The sequence below is a fragment of the Triplophysa dalaica genome, chromosome 25 (assembly GCF_015846415.1).
Source record: "Triplophysa dalaica isolate WHDGS20190420 chromosome 25, ASM1584641v1, whole genome shotgun sequence".
Classification (NCBI taxonomy): Eukaryota; Metazoa; Chordata; class Actinopteri; order Cypriniformes; family Nemacheilidae; genus Triplophysa; species Triplophysa dalaica.
This window is the reverse complement of record NC_079566.1, coordinates 13,685,246-13,708,687: the sequence shown is the minus strand read 5'-3', so window position 1 is coordinate 13,708,687 and position 23,442 is coordinate 13,685,246. Positions and strand designations below refer to the sequence as shown.

At 36.9% G+C, this 23,442-nt stretch overlaps 1 protein-coding gene across 2 annotated transcripts in view; it reads right to left on the bottom strand.

Annotated features, from left to right (window-relative positions):
- Nucleotides 1-18,348: 18,348 nt before the first annotated feature.
- Nucleotides 18,349-23,442, bottom strand: part of khdrbs3 (KH domain containing, RNA binding, signal transduction associated 3) — a 78,076-nt gene continuing 72,982 nt past the window's right edge. For both annotated transcript variants that reach the window (XM_056741552.1, XM_056741553.1), the window contains exons 8-9: nt 21,718-21,776; nt 18,349-19,761 (exon numbers count right to left, since the gene is read on the bottom strand). In XM_056741552.1, the coding sequence (XP_056597530.1) occupies nt 19,670-19,761; nt 21,718-21,776 (151 nt within the window). In that variant the 3' untranslated portion in view covers nt 18,349-19,669. The remainder of the gene's footprint in view (nt 19,762-21,717; nt 21,777-23,442) is intronic.

Here is a 23,442-nt window from a genome sequence, read left to right as displayed (position 1 = left end):
ATATTATCTAATGGTGTGTTAATAGTGGCGGCCGCATGGTTTAGGTAAATTATCAAACTGCATAAATAAATGATTATGTGTGCGATGAGGAAATAGAATATAAGCTGGTTGTAACACTTATGCAGTAGTTATTTCTATAATCTTTATTTCTTTTGTGTAAAATTTCAACAGAATGTTTGAATGGAGAGGTTTGGAGATTCTTTCACTGAAATAAATGTTTTTTTTCACAAAGAGAGTAATTGCTACCGGTACCGGCTAAAAAGTGAAAGGTACCCAAGCCTACTGTTCACGCAGACATCATACGTCATCAACGCGCTCACGTCCGCCATGTCAATGAAGGGAGAATGGCGGACATCACCAGTAACCAAACTTTCCTGCGGAACATGCAACACGTTATGTGAATTCACATGTGTTTGGAGGAAGTGTGATTGGGATTATTATTTTTGAGTTAGCAGGCTAAAGTTAGTACCCTTTCCAAATCAACTATCATCGCTAGACCGTTAAAAAATTCTTTATGATATGAGTTTTAAGAATAATAATAAAAATTGCTTTACTCTAATGTTTTTACATTTTTTAAATTTGGGATTTGAGTGTTTTAGATTTTTTTTAACAAAATGTCAGAAATGTCCTCAGATGTCACTTAGAAGGTTCTTACAGATGACTTGATATCTGGCCATTGCAAACATGACAGTGGTAATACGATCATAAATGACAGACCCAATGCTGTAAATTCATCAAAACCAGACAGATTATTTTAAGATCATATTCTGGGGAAAAGGTCTCCGTTTACTGTCCCACAAGATAAAACATCACCAGCCAAAATCAAATCTTCTATCAGATTCAGAAGAAGAAAAAAAAGGTTAAAAATAAATGAATTTTACAAGAGCGAGATAGAGAGAGAGAGAGAGAGAAATAAAGAAAGAGAGAGAGAGAGACAGAGAGAGAGAGAGACAGACAGAGAGAGACAGGGAGGGAGAGAGACAGACAGAGAGACAGGGAGGGAGAGAGACAGACAGACAGAGAGACAGGGAGGATAGAGACAGACAGACGGAAAGAAAGATTGAAACAAGCAGACAGACACATTCAGACATTATTTGCTGGACCTTGTCACAGTCACTGCACTTACAGAATCTGACCTCAGTTTTATTTATTCACTTTAGCACTAAGAGGCACAAAACCTGTCACTGTAATCCCCAGATGTGAGAGTCCAGTCACAGATGAGTTCAGGATACTCTGTCAGATTTCTTGGTTTGCAGACACTAATGAGAAAAACTGAGTTCCCTCACGACTTTACCTTCCAAGCGTAGGTTCCCAAAAACAAAGCATCAGCCATTAATTTCCCTCACTGCACACCAGAGTATCACAAGAACAATGCTGTTTTCTATTTCACATTGGACTTGAGCCTGAAATAGGGCCAACATCGAGGGGACAACAATTTTTCTGGGAGCAGAATATCGCTGGACTGTTTCTGTTGCCGTCTACCTGCGCGGCTCATGATAAATGAGAGCGGTCCAGAGAAAACGTGAAATAAATGCTTCAGAAAATATTGCTTTACAAAACTCAATGGGCTGACTTCTATAATGATTGTTATTTATGAGAAAACGGCTTACAAGATGACAAGGCGAATTATTTTTAGCATATGTCACGCGATGGGATAACAGTCCAGACCAGACATGTACGGTCAGTCTCAGAGGCGGACGATTCGTAGGGGAGGGGCGAAGAAAATTGGTCAGTGAGCAGTACAAGCGGAGAAAAAAAATTGAAATCAATAACCAATCTACTGGGGGGAAAAGCAACCCTGAGTGTTACGTACGGCGAGGTTATCATAGCCGCTTCTGTAAATGAAGAATCTTGAAGACAGAACGACCACTCTGAGATCGGTTTTACGGGGTTAGTGAGGTCACAAGACGGCGTGACTATCTTCACGCTGCATAGGGCACATCAATGTCATTCGAGACACGGATGAGACGCTATGACAGACACAACAGAAACTAGAAGAAGATGTGTTTACGTGCTGGCCGACTGCATCTGTTGCCATCTCAGCAGGTATTGACTGCTTGGAGTGATATTAAAGATTATTTGTCATACTTTTAAATATTGCAGCAAGAACCGCGATATAAGAACCACGATTATCGGCATCGTATTAGTTTTAAACAAATGATAATTATAATATGTGAAAAAGTTCAACTTTCTCTCTCTCGCTGCCTCACTACATTTGTGTTTAAGTGTCCAAAACGAGAACATTTTAAAATTAAAGTGAAATTCGAACATTGGTATTGTTTCCCTTCAAAATGTGAATAGATACCGCGATTATATCAGTATAATGTATTCTATCGACTAAGAAAAACGTGTAGTGAAAATCTGATATCATGACAGCTCTCAAATAAACAATAAATGCGTTTAACCTCATGAATTTTAATTTAATCTCATTGTGGATATAATTTTAGCAAGCCTGTGACAAAGAATACAAAATATATTTTTGAATCGAAGTTCCAAACATAGTCTAACCGGATGAGATGTTTAAAGCCTCTAACATAGTCGACAAACACAAATTAACTATATTATTTGCCAGTAAAATTCTTTGCATTGATAATCAATTTCTTTTGCAAATTGGTTGTTGCTTACATCATTTTGCTGTTGCCATAGTTTTATTAAAGCCAGTCAAAGCAGAGCTTTATAGTTTTTTACCAAAAGAAATGTGAATTTAGAGACAACGTCAGCCTTAACTACACTGAAATAATGCAAGGGCTCAAATTGTTTATTGCAATACAAAACTACTATCCTCCACAGCCTAAGACCTTCAACCAAACATCTAACAACTACTGGCAGATTTGCCTGGAAAACAGAACCAAACCACATAAATGAATCAACCTTTTCCAATGATATATATTGGTTTTTAAGATCTCACCGACCTTACAAAACCGAAAGACCTCTTGACAGACTATATACGAATATGACAGAAAACAAAACTCAATCTTTTTTTTTAAATCGCACACACATAAGCAACCAATTATACACAGTTCTCACAAACACAGATCCAACAATACACAAAAAGTATAAGAAACACACCCCATTGCAAGCTGATAGTTATTAAGTCATGATAATGGGTTTTACCGCACGCTTTAATCTAAATTGAATATCTAGATTGAGAGTGTGCACGGATTATAAATGAAGAGCGTGCGATTAAAAGTCTATCAATCCTCCAGAGAACGTTTAGTGTAGAATAATTAGAACAAATACTAATCTTCAAAATTAGAGAAGGGATCTAAATTTACCTCCTCAACTTTGTGTGTAGCTTAGTAGATTGAATACGTCTGATGCTTCGGCTGTTGTCGACATGTAATGTTTTTTCTAATGCATTTGTCCTCCAAAAAACAAGAATTTTCTATGGGAAACAAGATTTCTAAAGATTTTCTAGGGCTGAACTTGATTTCATCGATCAGGATTTGTTTTGACACTCTGGAATCTGTTGTGCAGGACCTTTCCTTGAATCTAAACACATATAAAATAACTATTGCTTAAACATTTTTCTTCAACATTTTATTTTAGCTAAGCTTTGCTTAAAGACATCTAGATTTATTTTATTTTAGACTTTGTGTACAACCTTTAGACATTTCTTCTCATGCCATCCATCGGTTTGAGCAGATGAAGACCTCGCCACCTCGATGAAGAGCAGAGACAGAACAAACAACGCATGCAAAACCCCCAGAGCAAGAGTTCTAGAGGAGGTGTGAACAGTTTTGATGTTCAGGAGACACACGTAGGCCCCCATCTGCCCTCGAGAGAAAAATATCTCTAGATGTGGAATTTTGACCCGCATAAAAGAAAGATGCAAAGATTGTGGAAGGCATTTCAGAATTTAGGACAAAGGTTTAACTGTAAACAGCGTGAGGGGCAAAACATCTTAAAAACACGAAATAAATTAGTTTCATAATATGGGGTTTGAGTTGCTATAAAATGCATAAAATTCATCTTTTGAAAACAAACCTAAAAAATTATGCAGTTATGATGGCTGTCATAAGAAATGGTCAGAATTGGATTGAGAGATACACCAAATCTTTCATCATCTATTTAAATGGTGAAACACAGGGATGGCTAATATCGAGTTATCATAGCTTTTTAACTATAGTATTAAAGTAGAAATACTAATAGTATTAAACGTATTCAAATTAGTATTACGACTAACGCCAGACAAAGGTAAATCAGGCATGGTTCCTGCCAGGTGCAGAAGGGTGGGCTAGTAGATATCCTGGGTGGGCATATACCCCAACCATACGGACAGCATATAGCCGCAGAAAAAATTATGAGCCCATTTCATATTCTACTTTTTTCTGATAAGATGTGTTTTGGTAAATATAACCTTTTTGTTGTTTTTGTTTGCCTTTATTTGCAGAAAATGAACTGGACAAAACAACGAGAAAAGATGATCTGCGTTTTTAAAACTGAAACATCGCAAAAAAGTTCATATTTAGTTTTAAACAACACAAAACTAATGTTTGTACATATATTAGAAAAAGTAAAAATATAATTTATGAAATAACACTGAATTTTTTTATGAGTTTATAATCATGCTCTCAGTCGCTCTTGAGGTTTGCTTTTGTTGGAATTCAACAAACACTACAATATATGTGCGCCTTGCACAGTATTTTGCTTCCACCTGTTGCAAGTATCATGCTTCTCTTTAACAAACTAAAGCCGCTCTGTGAGTGAAGCGTGGCGTTGCTTTCAGCCAATAGTCGATACAATGTCTGGCAGTTTTTTTTATTCTCATTGGGTGGGTAAGACAGACGTTTAGGTGGGCTCAGCTCACCCCTGCCGATGCCTAGAGCCGGCCCTGAGCTAAATGTTAGATCTGTCTATCCTGAAAACGGCTTTGACTGACATCTTTAGATACATTAGAGCCATTATTTTGTCTCAAAATGAACACAAGTCCCGCTTTCCTGTGGCTCTGTGTCTAGAGGATGGCGCAACCAACGCTAAGGTTGTGGGTTTGATCCCAGGGGATTGCACATAGTTGGAAACAAATGTAAAGTACAATGCAATGTAAGTCGCTTTGGATAAAAGCATCTGCCAAGTGAATAAATGTAAATGAAATGTTAACACAAGTAATGTTGTTTTGTAAGGCATGTGTGTAAAAACTACTTAAATGTCCTAATTTAATGAAGGCCTAGTCCTGTCTTAATCTAATCCATGTCTCTCAAACTATCCCACGGTAAGATTTTACTGTAGCTTTTTCAACCAAAATGTATGCAACAATGTCTGTACAATAAATTATTATGAAAACACCCTCAAACATTGTGAGAAACTTTGATCATAGTTACATTTTAAAAGACAGAGTTGGCTAATAACTGTACAGTTTTGACAACTGTGGTATTAAAATATTCTACTGTTGTAAACAAAATTATTATTATGTTTTACAGCTTTTACACTTAACCGCTTTAAGGGAATCGCTCATTAAATGAAATACAAGAAATCGTGTGGAGTTCTGCATCATTTGGTCATTTTTGGTGCAGGACAGAAAATTATATTATATTAATATTTCTGGGTGAACTATGATAACAGGCGTTTTTTTTCTCATGCGAGTTACAGGGTCATTGTTTCATGGCTATACTCTGGAACATGCTGTTATATTTGCCGCAAAATCCAAACATATGTTCGGAACAGTGAAGTGACAGAAATTGTCAGGCACTAACTTCGCCTGAGGGAAATCACTGAATAAATGGTGACCTGTTTGTTCATATACAGTCACTTCTTATTGCCACAACTTCAGCTGTCTAACATCAGTCTGCTACTTTTCTTTAACCTTTACATCCCTGTGCTACCCTTCTCTAGTCAGTTTGTAAGTCTAGCCAGAGATGGACATCTGGTGCCCGACTACTTCATTTTGATGACACTTTCACCCAAAACCACTTCACAGTAGCACCCATATTCTTCCGGAGAAACCTCAGGTTAGGCATCTTTCAAGAACACAATACACATAATTCAAAGATCACTACTTTAACTACAGCGCAACACCAACCTTTACTGAATGAAGTGATTTAGAGAGGAACACTGGACGCAGAGCTCAGATGACCATTCGACATGGCTCCCGGCAACCCGCTCACACAGGATTATGGGAAAGCAGACACAGGCTTTGCAATGCAACCTTGAGCAGGGTGAGGCACAGAGGAGGCCACGCTACAGCCCTGGGCTGAACTGTGTCAATGCACTATTCTCTAAGGAGGAAAAAAAACAGGAAAAGAAAGAGAAAGCCAGTGGCAAAACAGGAAATGAGACACTGTAGGAAAAAAGAGGGAACAATTATTGAACGAAAAAGCCTGGAAAGTCATTCAGGATTAATGTGATACAAGGTGGGGGAAACATTTCTGCACATTCACAAAGGTAAAAAATGCCTAGAATTTCCCAGAGCAAGTCTTAGAAAAATAAGAAATGGAGATAGGAAGAAATTAATATATTTACTCATTTTGCTAGATGTCCCTTCAGAAGTAAACTGAAGAAAATAGCAGTTTTTCTGTGATATGGTTAAGCATTTAATCCCTTCTGTTCCTTATAAAAACTACAATAGTGGTTTAATGATACATAGATTAAATCAAATTCTAGTAGGGTTGGGCATTGTTTAGGGCGCATCACAGGCAGCCAATCTCATATGTCAATCTTGAGTGCCTATACATTATTATTGCATATGTCGGATCTTGAAGAGTATTAAGTTTGATCAAATTTATAAAAGAGAGATACAGCGGTACAATTTTTTCCGGAAAAACACGAGCTGCTAGATGTGCGACTAGTGGAGAGAGAAGGATGGAACTATGGCACGAGCAAGCAACACGTCATCACATTAATCCATACGTGTTTTGTGCATTATTCACGTACATGGCGATTGCCCTCAAAACACAGATGTGTGACTTAGTTTCATTTACTGCATGCGGTTCATGTCCGGCATCTTTTAGCACTGGGACCACACCATCTATCAGTTTCAAACGATCACCAAATCAAGCGATATATCCACTGTTTATATAACATCAATCACTGAAACGCCGTGAACAAACAGACACACTGCAGCGCAGATAACGTTGATGGTAAGTGGGTCTCGCTCGTGGGCGGGCTCTTTCTTTCGTCTTACCGTACTTTAAAGGGAGGATGGTCAATAAAACGAATAGGATCCCTTTGACGACACAGGGATCCAGAATTATAAAAAAAAATTACGAAACAAGTTGGACTGCTGGTGGAGTGTATCAAGTACAGAAATACTATGTCATATGTCCAACTCGTTTTTTAACAAGTTGACCATGTTAAGCATGAGAAGCAAGCCCGTTTAACAGTAGAAAGAAGTCAGAATGCATGACAACACATAATACCCGATCTTTCAATTTTATTAATGCTAATTACCATAAATTGCTTATTGACTGGTTAGCAAAAATATATATATATATCTACACACACACATAGATAAATATAAATATATACTGTATATATTGTAGCAACTACAATAAAATTATAATATCATTGGTAAACTATATTAAATAAATGTTCATTTTCTTTTGGGTTTTTATGTAGATATCAGCAGATTATTTCCACATATTTGCTTACAGGGATTAAAAGAGGAATTTAAATTTATATCAAGTATCCAATCCCAACTTTCTATTCCAGAACTGGAAATAATTTTCAATTCCCAAACCTAATGCTAGTGTGGTTGTACTTTGATCTAAAAATGATACTGAACAATATATTCCAAAATATTCCAAGGGTCTAATTCATGATCGTTTTTAATCGTATTTAAGATCATGTTATAATCACTCTGAGTTTAATATCAGGGTTCAGTCAAGATTAGTGTTCTTATCTGATAGGTCTGTTTCCAGACCAGGTCACCGTGATCACAGTTGTGTTTAAATCAAGGAAGCTACGATGTCACCATTTCCCCCTGATTCTAGATCAGTTTGGTCTGAAGACTATGCGAAGGATAAATCACTCCAGCATGAAGAACAGAGTTTCCAGACCATTTCCTCTCTTTGATTGTCCCGTTATGTTGAGCCTCGTAATAGCTTGTTGTGTGTCATTAATCTCCGCTCCCCTCTCTGTTACTCCCTCAAATCTGAGATCCGTCGCACAGTACCCTGAAGCTTAAATACAATACGATGTGTCAGCTCAAACCTGCACTATATAGATCAATATTTTCGATTAGTTAAATAATTGTTTATAGAATATGCTCTGAAACTATGTTCAATGAGAAAACGCCAAAAAATAAGAGATATGTTTCCATTTTGTAGTTTCTGATGTTGGTTCATAAATATGATTTTGATATACATTATCTCATATCATCATCTTTGAAACAGCTTTAAAACAGCTAATCATAGCCTCTGAAATTCAGTGTCAGACAGCTGTCAGACAGTATTGCTCACAGCTGCTATATCTCAGATGTGTACATCTGTAAAGCGTACGCACAGCGCAAGACACAAATCAAACAGCGAGAAGATGTCTGATCATATGAAGACATTAGATGAAGCCGTGGGGTAAGTCCGACTCTACCCCCTGACCTCTCGGAAGAGAATCTGAGAGTTGGCTCTCAGATGGCGGGCCCCTGGAGTGAAACCAGGGGTTTTTATGTTCTGCTGGAAGGCATCTCTCGCTCACTCGCTCCTCCAGGCACAAAAAAAAGAATGATAGCATATATTTCGTGAAAAAGCGGGAAGTACAAGAACACAGACGAAACAGAAGCCATGCACGGGGAGATAACAGCACCTCCAACATTTCTACGAATAATAAAACCAGGCTCATCCGTTTTTAGATCACAAAGATAAAACTAGGTCGGTCAAACGATTAATCTTTATGTAATAAACATGATATATGTCTGTGTACTGAGCATGTTCTTTTTTTATTTATAAACACATATACAAAAGAAAATATGAAAAAATGTGACCCTGGATCACAAAACCAGTCTTAAGTAGCGCGGCAACATTTTTAGTAAAAGAAAAACATACATTGTATGGGTCAAAATTATTGATTTTTCTTTTATGCCAAAAATCATTAGGTTATTAAGTAAAGATCATGTTCCATGAAGATATTTTGAAAATGTCCTACCTTAAATATATCAAAACTTTATTTTTGTGAGTGGATGGCATGCCACAGTCCCCCTGATTAACAACTTCAAAGGCGATTTTCTCAATATTTAGATTTTTTGCACCCACAGATTCCTGAGATTTAAACGGTTGTATCTCAACCCGATAGTGTCATATTCTAACAACTCTTACATCAATAGTAAACTTATTTATTCATCTTACAGATTATGTAAATCTCAATTTCAAAAAATTGACCCATAACACTGGTTTTGTTGTCCAGGGTCAAATATATAAAAAACGTTTTTTATAGATTTAAATGATCGGTAAATATAAATAAACACATCAAAATATTACCTAAATATTGTGTTCATAAATACAAAATGAATATGCAGTGTTCACACTTTTATTATGGATACAATTAATGGCGATTTCCTGAGAGAAAATAGCTTGTGTGTCATAAATTACGATCTTCATCACAACTGCAAAATCATCAAAACACCAAAAGTCCAGATCATGTAAAAGAAATCAGTAATATTGCAAAGGTGTTTAAAGTATTCAGAGACACAATTATAATTGCCTTTTCGCAGTCTTGTTACTTTGCATAGAAATATAATCAAATATGTCTCAAATCTCAAGACAAGACGCAACAACATGTAAAATTGAGTGCAGACACTTAAATAGAGAAGGAAGGTCTTTATATTGAGGGTGTGAACTCAATTTAAGACAGCATTGTCAGCATTGTCCTTCTCACAGCGTGTTTGTTCTGAGATGGTTTTTGTGTACGATATTACTTCACACACAGCTTTTAGAGATACAGTAAACATATTTATTTTTACATCAGGTTACTTTTAAGTAGATGTTCAATAGTAAACAAAATACAAAATGTGTAGTTTTTTTATTAAAAGTAGTGCACAAGTTACTCTAAAGAAAGTATATATGTAGAGTTTGGATCCAAAAGGAGTTTTCAAAAATCTTGTTTTTTATATTGTAATCTTGTTTTTATTGTGTTAGTTAGCTGTATTCTTTGAGTTATTGTGGCTTTAATCAAAACAAACCAACTGCAGTTTGATTGATATAAACTGGAATGCACAATAAAAAAAACAAGATTTTTGTATATATATGTAGGTAGATAGATATATAGATATGCATACATCAAATACAGCCTGTGATGTGATTGGAAAGCAAAGCAAATTAACTCTCCATCACTGGAGCTTGCTTGAAATAATCATTTTTATGATTGTTTATCCTAATCTTTTTTAATATATGTTTTTATTACAAACCAAGCATAACGCATATGGACATTAATATTTCTTATTAATAGAATAACATATAGGCACTATTATAAAAAATCTGCATTTATATTGCTGTCGTATAACCTAGACATTCTTCTGCCGGTCTTAAATGCTGTTAGTCAGTGATATTCAAAACCAGAAACGGGAGAGAAAAAAACAGGAAATGATAGCTGGGGGAAATCAGCATAATGTGAGGGTTTCAAATTTTGTGTGCGTGTGTGTGTGGTGTAGTGTACATATTTTCCAGGGGTTTTCAAGTCCTTGGTCAAGGGGAATGTCAAACGTTCCTGTTTGTCATTGTTGACTCGCCGTCACAGACAGCAAAGAACATGTAAGCCCCCGGTTTACCGCAGTGAAACGGGACTGATATCGTGTTAAAAGCCACAAGCGGACTATAGAGAAGTTCAAGATCCTTTAAAATGATCATAAGAAAAACAAATCTACAACTAAAATTAACTCAAAATTATCGTAATGCGTGAAGAAACAAACCACACAACAGCCAGGAAATAAATCAACACAGCAAATATGAAAATCAAAGCTGTATTTTAATTTAGGAAACGGCCCTGTGTGCTCGAATTCTCAACATTTCATCTTTCATTTCACTCCTTTGTAATTCAGCAGGCGAACGCTTTCTCACCATTTCTTCATTAACTCTGGTTAAAAATCGCTCCCTCTTGCTTTCGAATTCAAATGACTTCCATTTGAAGCTGCAGTTTTCATTATAAATAATGACGGCCTCAATTGAGTATCGTTTCCGATAGCCGTAATCCTTTTTTAGAAAGTATAATGGTCATAAATGCGTGAAAAGTCTCAGCGAGACACAAATAAAACTAGAACACAAATCCAGTCATATTTCTCATATATAAACCATCTTATTTGATTTTCCATTTTATGACCTGCAGGCACAGAGATAAGAAAACAGAATCTTCAATGCATTGTTTTTATTCCTGTCGCTTTCCTCAGATTTCTTTCAGCATTGATAATATTTTGTCTCCTCCCACTCCCAGTCTAGTCATTTGTCGTCAAACTGCATATCGTCTTTTCTCATTTATCTACGTTATTCTCTTACCCTCTGTCTTGTCTCTTCTCATCTCAATCATTGACCTGCGATGGTTTAGTGGCTGGTCTCGTGTCCCTCTGTCTTAACAGCTGCAGCTTGTGCCGCTTATGGCCCCTCATCCTCGGGTCCCAATTAGGCCCTGCAATCGGTGCAGGTCTCTCCAGAGACGCTCCACAACCCCCCCACACCAAACCCGCAGGACTGAAACAGAACTGCCAGTCACTGACGCTGATGAGGGGGAACAGTAGCTGTAGGGGAGGGCAGTTAGAGCTCCAACCTCTAAGCTCTCGCCAGTAAAAGTTTTTTCAGAATAAATGCCACTCAGGCTTGTTTTTTTTTCCATGCTACTGTCATATTAGCTCTCAGCTTCTGGCAAAGTGAACTCGTCGAATCAAACAGTGGGTTAAATAAGTTATTTTTACAAATGTAGTCGTTCTTGTATTTCTTTTCAGTTTACTCCCTATCATAATGTTCCTTTGTTTTAATAAAGGTTGGCGTCTATAGGGTCCAAAGGCGGTCAGGGGTCTCTGGCCAAATGCTTTTCCATCATAGTCCATCATGCAGCGAATCAGTGTTTTCATAATTACATCCGAACATGTCAACATTCTGATGGACCAATGATGACAATTTTTCTCTTTAAATTGAATCATCATCGGCTACTAATTAAAGCGAAACTCCACCCAAAAATTTTAATTCCGTCATCATTTACTCACCATTGAGTTGTTCCAAATGTGTATAAATGTCTTTGTTCTGATGAACACAGAAAGATATTTGGAAGAATGCTTATAACCAAATAGATGTCAACACCCATTGACTCACATAGTAGGAACAACTACTTTATTACTTTTTCGTTCTGTTGAACACGAAAGAAGACATTTTGAAGAATGTAGGACAGGAAACAGTAGGGCACTTTTGAGATCTGTTTGTTTAAAAGCATTATTCTAAATATCTTTGTGCTTATCAGAACAAACACATTTTATACACATTTTGAACAGATCGAAGGTGAATAAATGATGACAGAATTGTTGGGTGAAGTATCACTTTAAAACAATTACATGAAAACAGGGAAATAAAACAAATTTTGCCAAGCAATAAGTAGGCTATTCTTACGGAGGTATCCAATAAAACATTGAGACCAAAAGCAAACAAAAGCCGGCAAATTTGGCATTTCAGAGAATATACACTGACACCATTTAAACTCTTAATAGCACAGTGTTTAACATTACACATGTTCCTGTCAAGGTTACAGTCCTGAATGTTTGTCATTCAATGCATTTAAAGAAAATGTAATTAAATATTCTCAATAGGACATTCTCGTTCAGAAAACAAGGCTGATAAACAAGGCAGCTCTATATATTATTGTATTTTGACTCTATGTTACTTTTTATTATGTTTCTTGAGCAGATCATCTGCGCATGCGCACGCGGCCATACACTTCAGAAGGCTCTCGTATGTTAGGCATCGGCGATTCGTCGGGTCATAAAATCTAATCATTTTAGGGAATAAAAACAACTTAAAATATGTCCACTGTTGTATTTATGTAGTACGCTTCAGTTGATTCGCGAGTTTTTGAAACAACACAAATATGGCGTTACATCCAAGCTCTTTCGATTCAGAATTACATTTATATCATCATTTACTTGCCTTCACGTCGTTTAAAGGTTGTTATTTTCCCTCAGTTATGGCCTCTAAACAGAGATAAACTCCATGGGATAGGGTCCATCAGACAAAATTACACGTATAATGAAGATACATCATAGCTTTTTGCGAGGTAGCGGACTAAATATAAGTCATTGTTTACCATAAACTTTGAGCCGGAAGTACTACTGGCTCATGCCATATAAGGAAAGGTAGGGAACGTAATTGCTTAATGATGTGGGATTGGGAACTTTTTCACGGTTTATTTATGCCTTGCATTACGATAAATTAATAAATTATGTCGGAGAGTAATGAATGAAATAAAGTATGTGTGATTTGTAAGGTGTCAGACTAAACAACTAAGTGCTAATTATGTTATAATGTAAAACAATCACAGTCTCTTCTGTATTTCCTGGCTTATTGTGATTCTGCATGATACAAAAAGTTGTACTTTAGGCCTAACATTTTTATAACTGTTTTTAACTTTCAGCTCTCTTCCTCGTGAAGCACAGAATAGATTTATACAAGATAACTGAAATGTCACTATGGTCATGTCTACAACAGCCGTGATAAATGTCAAACAGCACTTGTGAAAGACAGTCAGATTATCTAAGTCACTGGCCAAATCATTTCCAGTGGCTCTTTCAGTGTGACCTGTGCTGAGACTGTTGGTCAACATACAGTGAGTACTGTAATAAAACATTGCTATAAATTGCTTTTCCTTTTGCACATTTTACAAAAATCCCAAATGAGAGTGTTAAACAATTACATTGATTTTTTATTTGGTTTAAATGGAATGCATTCTAATAAATGAATAGTGACTCACAAGGCACTTAGTTCCACAATCTTAGCTCATAATCTTTAAACATTGGAAGTTATACTTCTAACTTCGTTTCATCATGCGAATGAGAGAAGACAAGATGTTAAAATAGAGCATAATATAAGCACTCACGGATATTCTTGAATTTCTACAGAAAATATTTTAAAACCCAGACACTGGAAAACTACTACAAAATCATTTATTTTTCTCCAAGAAAAATAACTATCAGCACAGACAGAAGAGGCAGAGAACAAGATACATGAGGGGGTCACAATGAGGTGGTTCAAAATTGAACCTGATGGCATATTATTAAACCACTGAAAGGTAAAAATCATTGTAAATTATTTGTCACCTTCGATGCCAACTAATAAACCTCCGCGCCTGTAAGTTATATGTTCTATAGCTGTAAATCACAGTTAAACACTTATTCAACATATTAGTCAGACTTAGAAGAGATATGAACCACATTTAAAATGTTCAACCCAATAGTGCGTTTGACTGTTTTAGCCAATCAGTGAACAGTAGAGTGTTCAATGGATGCTGTCCATGGTGCTGAACGGTTTAAAAAACAAGATCTCAAAACAACTTGTGCCTCAACAATATTATATATAAAATATTTATATTAAGGAATTATATTTTGCATAAAGAAGACTTAAGAACTATAAAAAATGTTGTCATTGTGACATTTACATGGCATTTAAGCACCCTCCCGCCCAACTGGATACAATCAGATAGAAAACTTACCAACATTATGCAAATAATCAAAATCATTTAAATGCTATTAAGTCCAATTTTCATAATTGTTTCAGCCCTTGTCACACCTTTCTCATTGTGTGCTTAGGCAATAGCAAGCAGAGGGCAAATTTTGCAGTGACTAAAACCAGTTCTATTACGGATGAAACCATGACTCAGGGCTGAAGCTGACCTCTGACTGACACAGAAGACCTGCCGCTGGGTAAATTTGCATATGCACCACAGCGTCGGGCTTAATACCTCTGCAAACAGCCATCTGTCAGGACATCAACTTCAAAGACTCGACCAAAGATCTTATTGATCTTTGTAAATCAAAATGGCTTAGGAACACAGAGGAACTTTTACATTTGATCACAGAGGTTTAGTAAAGGTGAAAACGAGAGTGATCTGAAAGGGCAAGTGATGAAATCTATTAAGTTAAAGAACTGGATTTAAATGTTATTATGAATGGTACAAAAAAAATAGTTTTACATTAGTGTCAGCCACAATTTTAAAGGGACAGAAATGTATCTATATCTGGGAAGATTTGCATCATTTTTGTTAACTGACAGGAAAAAGTAACAAATAATAATTAATTTAATTTTTTTTTTAAACGGTCATATGAGACGAATACATGTTTTTATGTGTCTTTGATGTGTTATAAGTTGCCCATCCATGTATTAGACATGTAAAATTGCAAAAATTAAAGTGTCCGAACAAAAGATGGATTCTAACTAAAAGTGAGTGCTCACCCAGACCTGCATGAAATGCCTCGTGTAACCTCGACCCCACAAATCTATCTCAGTTTGTGGTCTGATTTGACTAAGACCACCCAAATGTATATGCAAGTAAGGTGGGCGTACCTGTCAGTAAAATTGCTTTGAAACCAGATGTTCTAAATATGGTAAGAGGCGTTACATTTCCGTCACACACTTGCAGTATTCGACCAATCACTTCGCACTGGTTAACTGGCCAATCATAGCACACATCGCTTTTCAGAGTGATGCGCTTTGTAAAAAATATGTGCGTTTCAGAGAGGCGGAGCAAAGAGGAGATACAAACATGCACTGTATGTGGTAAATACAGCGTTTTTGAATCTTAAATCGTGTATACACATTGCATTACATCTAAAACAAACGATAATATTCGTTTTAGCCGTATCATATGACCCCTTTAAAGGCAGTGAATTTAGATAAAATATTAAGAAATATTGATAATTTAAATAATCAATCATTTCAGGAAAGTAAATAGGGACAATTTTGACTTCATATTGACTTCGAGATTATAACTGAAGGTTGTTATTGATATGTGGGCTGTTGGCGTATGCAGATTCTCAAATTCACCTCTTAATGTTTTATGAGACCACATAAAACCAGTAACACTGGATGAGAAGTGAACACACTTACTGTATCCGTTTCAGAACAACGTGAAGATCATCCAAAACATTCAGACTGATCAATGGAAACCAGAGCAGAAGTAAAATGAGCCAGTGTTTATGGCATAACAGTACATGAATGTACAGTCCAATGCTTTTACATGAACACAGTAATCAATTCCACAACAACTGTTGTCGGTGATTTTACAGGATGTATACATTTCATGCATTTAGCTCTGCGCATACTAAATAAAAACACAAAAGCTTTGGTCCGCAGGGATTTGCAAGAAAAACTCAAAGTGTAGAAGACATCCGTGTCATTCCAAATGATCATCTACGTAGTTCTCCTGAGCGGATAAAAAATTCCTCTATTAATGTGTTGGCGTACCACACATGCCCCCATTACCCATAATCCTTAGAAGTGGGTTCACCATCAGTACAGCCTGCTGCAAAATGCATGTAAGAACCTATAGAGCGAGCTGCGAAAAGCACTATTTCCTCATCGCATTCTCCCTAGAGGATCGGAGAACTCCATTTCCTGAGCGAGAGAAAGGTTGACCAATCATCTCTCTGTTATTGCAACATTAGCGCTCTTAGTATGGCACTTCGTGACCTTGTAAAGGTTCAGGAGCCTTTTTGAGACAGTTCCAGTGAAAATCCAGTGTTCCCTGCGGAGCGCTGTTCTTCTCCCTAGACCACAAGGGGCTTTTTGTGTTCTTCGTGCTGAGTGTGTGCTCTTCACGCTGGTGGTCAGGTAGTGCGTTTTCAAGATCAGATAACAGGACCAAACCTTCATGAAACACAACAATGAAAGAAAACATGAAGGACATATGCAAATGGACAGGCAGGCATGTGCCGATAATCTTATACATTTGCAGAGATTTATGGCAGAGGATGATCAGACTCACCGCAGTTATCAGACACAGAGACAGCCAGAGGATCGGTACCCTTCTCTCAACACCTCATCTGTTTATCCTCTTCGGCTGTAGAAGCTTTTGTCTGCTGGAGCAAAGCATGCGTGTCCTTTTGAGTGTGGGATTTAAGGGCAGACTAACTCAATCTAACACAGCTTCTCCATCACTGTCTTTACTAAAATCGGTATGAAAATCACATAAATTTAGTTTTTTTTGCATTCCGATTGTATTTACATAATATGTAAATGAGATTTGTTAGGTTTCAGTTTAATAATATATTTCGATAGATTTCAGATTACTAGATGCAAGCGCCATATTACTTTGATTCTGGACTTTGTAATAAAATAGAAATGATGAAAATATAGCTTGACAACATAAATAGCTTTTTTCCCTAAAAAGCGATCTTACTTTGGGACAAACTGAGACGTTTTACTGGATTTCATGACTCCAGGCCCAGCTACGACAACCTGAAGAAAGAGACAAACATTAAAACAGAAAATGTATCGATTATTACACAAAAACAAAACAAACAAATATCTGCAATCCTGCTTTGGCTAAATAAGAAAATATTCATCATACATTGATTCAAAACCATATCACAGAAGTCATTTTATTTTAGTGATAAAGTTTTTTTTAATGCAACTATTTAATCATCTTTTTACAAATTTACTTCTAATTTAAGTTGCCCAGCAAAAGCCAAAACAAGTTGTGTTAAATTAACATGTTTTTTTGTTTTTTTTTATCCAGTTTAAGAGCTAGTTTAGATGAGTAAGAGGTTAATCATGAGATTAGATTGTGACGGTTGTTTACCTTGTGTAACGGAGGCCTGTATATACAGCTACCACCTTCAGCCATCAGCTCTGAGGTCAGCTGGGGTCATTTAGAGGTCATGTGGGGGCGGGCTGTTTAGTGGACTATAGAGACGGTCATTTGACCAGAAGGGGAAGAAAGAGCAAAAACAGCAAGCAGAAAAGGCGGAAAATCCCCGAAAAGAACCAAATTCAAGATATTTTATACACTATTGAATCTTGAAATAAAAATGTTTATCAACAATGACAATGTGATGCATCACTGTCCAGGTGCAGGATTTTCCTTAAGCAATATTCCATCAGAATTAAAGTAAAATCATTAATAAATTAATAGCAGTGATGTGTCATTAGACGTTAAACTTTTATAAAGAGGTTTTTGATGCTTTAGCACAAGACGTGTCATCTTGGTGCGTTTTCAAGTAGAGAACTATAAAAGATAACAAGGCTTTATAATTGCAAATTAATTTCGAGATAATCTTCAGGGTGTGTTGTGTAACAAAAGAGTGTGAATTTAATGATGCAGGCTGTAATTACATTTAACTCTACAGTAGTAATTCATGTCAAAACAGTTACATGCATCTGAATAATTTAGAAAATATAATAAAAGTTGACGCTTTTTAAAAAGTGTTGCCACTAATATGCTTTTTCGGCGAGTATTTGTTTTCACATTTATGTGGCTTTAATTCTTACAGCATGGTTATCTGCTCAAAATGTACACAGATGTTAGTTTAGATTATGTAGTTTTGCAAAAGAATAAAGACAAAATGTTCACGTTTTTTTCCTTTAAAAAGTTTATTTTATAATCAACTGAGATGAGAATTAAAGGGCTTACACAAGCTTACAAAGATTATAGCTCTTAACAGAAGTGTATTTAACTGCCACCACCAGTAACACAATCACTTTCATAAATATCATCTTTTAAAATTCAAGAGACAATTAATTTGCTTTTAATAGTTTTTTAAACACGTCTAGTTAAAGTTCAGTCAATTAAAACTTTATTTGGTTTAGAAATGACTGGTGACTCTTTGATGTGCAATTGAAATGGATTCAAACTTTCAAAGAATATTTGTCCAAACTGCTTAATCTCCCATAAAATGTCTTAGACTGTCACAAGCGAAGCTTTGGTTTTATTTTAAATGCTGTCTTACCCACCTGCGGGCTACTGTATACTGTATATAGCACATGACATACTAATGGACAGTCTAAGAAAAGCCATAATTCGATTTAAATGGGTTTATAGTACATTAGAACCGCACAGCAAAGTGTCACAGCCTCTGCTTGATAAATTCTCATTGACTTGAATTGAAGATTTTAGTCTTATACTTTATTTTAGAGTAACATTGGAAATCTTGTTGGACTCAGAAGCTCCTGACAGTGACTCACTAAGAGAAAACATCGATCATTACAAAGCTCGTGAAAAGGATTCAAATGCCCGACACGAAAATCAGTCGAAAGCACGCAGGCTTTTCTCATCCGAACTGAAACTGCACATTGTTCTTACGACATGCTCCTATAAGCCCTTTAACGCTGAACTTTCCACTTAAAAAAGAGAAAATAAGGAAAACAACAATATGTGCATCAAGATTATTTTTTTCTTTTTTTATATAATTTTCATTAAAGGTACAATGTACACACTGCAGCGGATCACCCCTCTGAAAAAAAGTATCTACAAAAACCCACCTGGCTAAATCTAAACATGGTACACGTCATATAGCCTAACTCCGCCCCTAACCGCTAGTGCCCTTGTGACATATGTGGCTCTATCCGAGTTCTGATTGGGTGTCGGATTAAAATCTAGTGAACAGATCCAGAATATTCTGTTTGTGGGGATTGTCCATAACAACGGGTCCACAGAAACGACTTCTTCAAGAGGGTTTATATTTTTTGTGGTTTTGGTTCATTTTATTTGAAAAAGAAAAGCGAGTCCATAGAAAATCCATTACTTTGTGGGGGGGCACGGGAAGGAGTGTAGCAGGTCAGAACCGGGAATACGGTTGCTCTCTGTAAACACCTTTGCTCGTTCTTGATGGTGGCGCCTTTTTACGGCCGTTTGTCCATTCCTCCGGGCCTAAAGAAGTAAACACAAAGGTAGAAATGGAGAGGTAAGAAAAGTCCAAACAAGATTGATCCCCATTGACTTCCATTATGAACAAATCCACGGACACATTTCTCAAAATGCTTTCTTTTGTGTTCTGCAGAATTTAATAAAAATTTTGAACAACATGAGGGTGAATAAATGATGACAGAATGCTTCTTTTTGTGTGAACCAAATCACATTTCCATGCAGCTTTTACAAAACATCACCAATTTCCAGTTTAGTGTGAAAAACCACCATTAATCTAGTAATGGTCTAAAACTGACCCCTCAGAAAACGCCTTCAAACCTTCTGTCCTTCACCTGAGAAAGAACAAAACACATCTAATTGCATCCACGGATCAAATGGCCACTTGAAAGGGTTTTACCGGAGTGCCCTCAGGCGAGAGGTTACCGCGGCCATTAGCGTAACAGCAGAGCTCATTCGCCGCGGCGTGCATCGATGAACGGCCGGCGGTATCAACGGACGCTTTTGTGTGATCTCGCACCCGTCCCGCTCTTCTAAGGAGCAGAAGGCACAAAGGGTGCGACTCCACGGCGATTCGTTTTTCACACGGAGAGCAATAGCCAATAATCTTTAATTAAAGAGCTGTCAGTCTCGGCACTGGCTTAAAAGCAAAGGCTTCAGCTGCACTGTCCTTGCGTTTAGACAGAACAAGGGTGTGTATCAGGCGAATAATAGGGAGTTCGCTTTTGAACTGTCAAGCTGTCTGTGTTTCGTGCCACCCGGAAAAGTGTTAACTGAAATGTTAAGGATTGCGTATACGTGTGTAAAGTGCGTGCATGACTCGACTTTGAATGTTTCTAAGACTTAAGAAATGTAAAATGCAAAGCGTTTACACATCATTTTCAACTTCTAAAACATTCTTTTTTAATCGTACTTTTGTTAATGTGTTGTAAATGGAGACACAGATTTATGTGCTATAACAGATTTATGTTTATTTTGAGCCCAAAAATGACACGGTTTGCGGCTTTAAATCTGGTTGATATCAATAAAATCGAGGATTTAAAGCAGACAAAACCATTCGCTGAATCTGCTTTGACTTTTATAAACAAACACACAAATGCTTACATCTGCACAACTGTCCGCACATGCCTTTGTGAATACTCAGTAAACGCACATTAATATTCCATCTGGTGAAAAAAAAACATAATTGTGCTTCTTATCTGTTTCTGGGACGATGACTTGACATCAGCAACATCAGCAATTTCAGAGCGCCGCAATGCTTTTTCAGATATCACTGCTATATTCGAGCACTTCCATGACTGGTGTGCATGAGCGCGACCTTATTTGCCTTCCGCAGAACTCGTCTTGCGCGACTGAAAGCGTCCAATGGCATTCTGGATCTTTGGCTGCATCCGGACCCATCTCACATCGCTATTCATTGTAATTGTCTGTTCACGCGAATACAATCGAGGCGTATATATACTGCAAGCAAAAGCTCTGCAATGCCAGCAGGATTTATAAAAACGTCCGTACAGCAGGAACTGTGTGTGCTGGGTGAAGGAACGGTCCTGGGGTTTGTTTTGTAAACAAAGATGCATTATAAAACACATGATGATCTGTTTGGATAAGCCACAAAACTTTGTAAATAATATCTGCAAATAATCCACTCAAAGGAGTCTTACAGCGATTTTTCCCTGGTTAAGAGATACATTTATTTACATCCCATTACCGTGATAAAAATCACTGTTATGCTGTGCCTGTCATGGCTTATTGCTTCACTGCACTGGTGAGTGAATATCGAGCGAAATTTTGGGAAAATAGGATGATGAAATACTGTAGAAATTCCCATAGGCCTTTCAACGTACTGGGTCTGAAGCAATTAGACGGCTGTATCTCTCGACGATGGCCAATCGACTGTCCGGTAGGAAAGTCTCTACTCATTTCACATGATTATGAAGTAAATAATTCAAAAAACACACTCACCATAAGATTCATATGATTCTCCACTCATGCCATGACTGTATTCATAATAATCCTCTGCACTGTGAAAAGAAATGAAAGAGACGTTCAGAAGAGTCTTTTTATGTTTGGTTAATGATATTGATTTAGCATGAGCAATGCTCTCAGCTGTTCCAGTGAAGTAAATATTTTAAACAAAAATGTCAAACGTGAAATAGTTATACATGAGTCCGTTGTTGATAAACATTACTGGGCTATAGAATTTGTGTTAATAACACGGCTTAAGAAAGAGTTTCAAATGGAAATCTTATTTGTCAAATTCATCACCATACATAGTATGACTAAATATAAAGCCGCAGAAAAAATGGAGACCATTCCAAACTTTCAATCAGCATTTGTAGACGTACTGTGCTCATTTCAGTGCAGTGTGGGTTTAATTTCAATGTGAAAGACTCACAGCACGGCAACATGATAACTGTGGTAAAGATCCAGTTTATCACATAAAAAATACTTTTTGAACTTTTCCTAAATACTCAAACAAATGATACTGTTGTACAGCTTAAGAGTGAATGTGAAGTCATGTGAAGAATAGTATTTGAGGTCTGAATAAATACAAAGCATATTTCCTATTATTTTCACCTGTTTCTTCAGTTTTTCTTTTCTGAATATAAATGCAAATCGAAAAAAAATTTGGGAGACATATTGATATTAGTTCACAGAATAAAACAAAAATGGTAATTTTACCTATACGTATACCTACTTTTACCTAAACATCTTTAAAATTGTCTCCCATTTTTTTTCCACGGCTGTATGGAAATAGAAAGAATGTAAAAGAATGAAGACAAAATTGGACTGAATTTGATGCGTTTATATTGAGATCGCAGAGATTTCTAAAAACTGTGAATATTGGAAGCTTCATCTCAAATAAACACAGCTTGATATCCAAGAAAAAGTCTTAAATAACATTTCATCTAGTTTCTCTACTAGAAACAAAAATATATATATATTAAAGAGAAAAAAATGCAATTTAAATGATGGTGTAAAGGTGTTTTTGTGTGGTTGCACATTGTACATACTGTGTCTTTCTATATTTACACACACACACAAATACATATGTACGGATATACAGTTAGAAGGGGGAGAGAGAGAGATGAAGGCAGGGAGAGTGTAAGGCATGTGCCCGCTTGTTTGACATTGTCTGCTCCCTATTTAAATTGATAAAGCAACATCTCGGCATCCACACAAAGCAGAAGCCATCGGAGAAGTTATTTTCTGCCTTGCATTGGTGTTCTCTGAAGTTTGGCTCCTAGGTCTCTGTCCCTCTCTGCCTCCAATTTGAGTTTTTCTCCCATAGGCCCTCGGCTCAGCTCTCCAGTGTCAATCACAGCTGAATGAAACCCGAATCTCCAGCTCCCATAAATGCACACACCTGCCATCAGCACCGACGGGGGTGTGAAAAACATTCAAGCTCTTATTCCCTAACCTTTAAATTCCCTTTGTCTATCCGTTTTTTTTCAACGCACTTGAGATTTTTGCAAATCCTGACATCATTCTTACAGTTGTCCAAACTCTGTGGTTCTCATCTTAATTGTAACTCCTTCAGTCTGACCGAAGAGGCTGAGAAAGGCGTGCATTGGCTTTCCATATGTTATTATGCGAAGAGGAAAGCTTCGATGAAACCTCGCAGCAGACCGCCATCCCGCTGTCACCGCTTGTTTCACGCTTACAAATGTGTCTGCACGCCAGGGA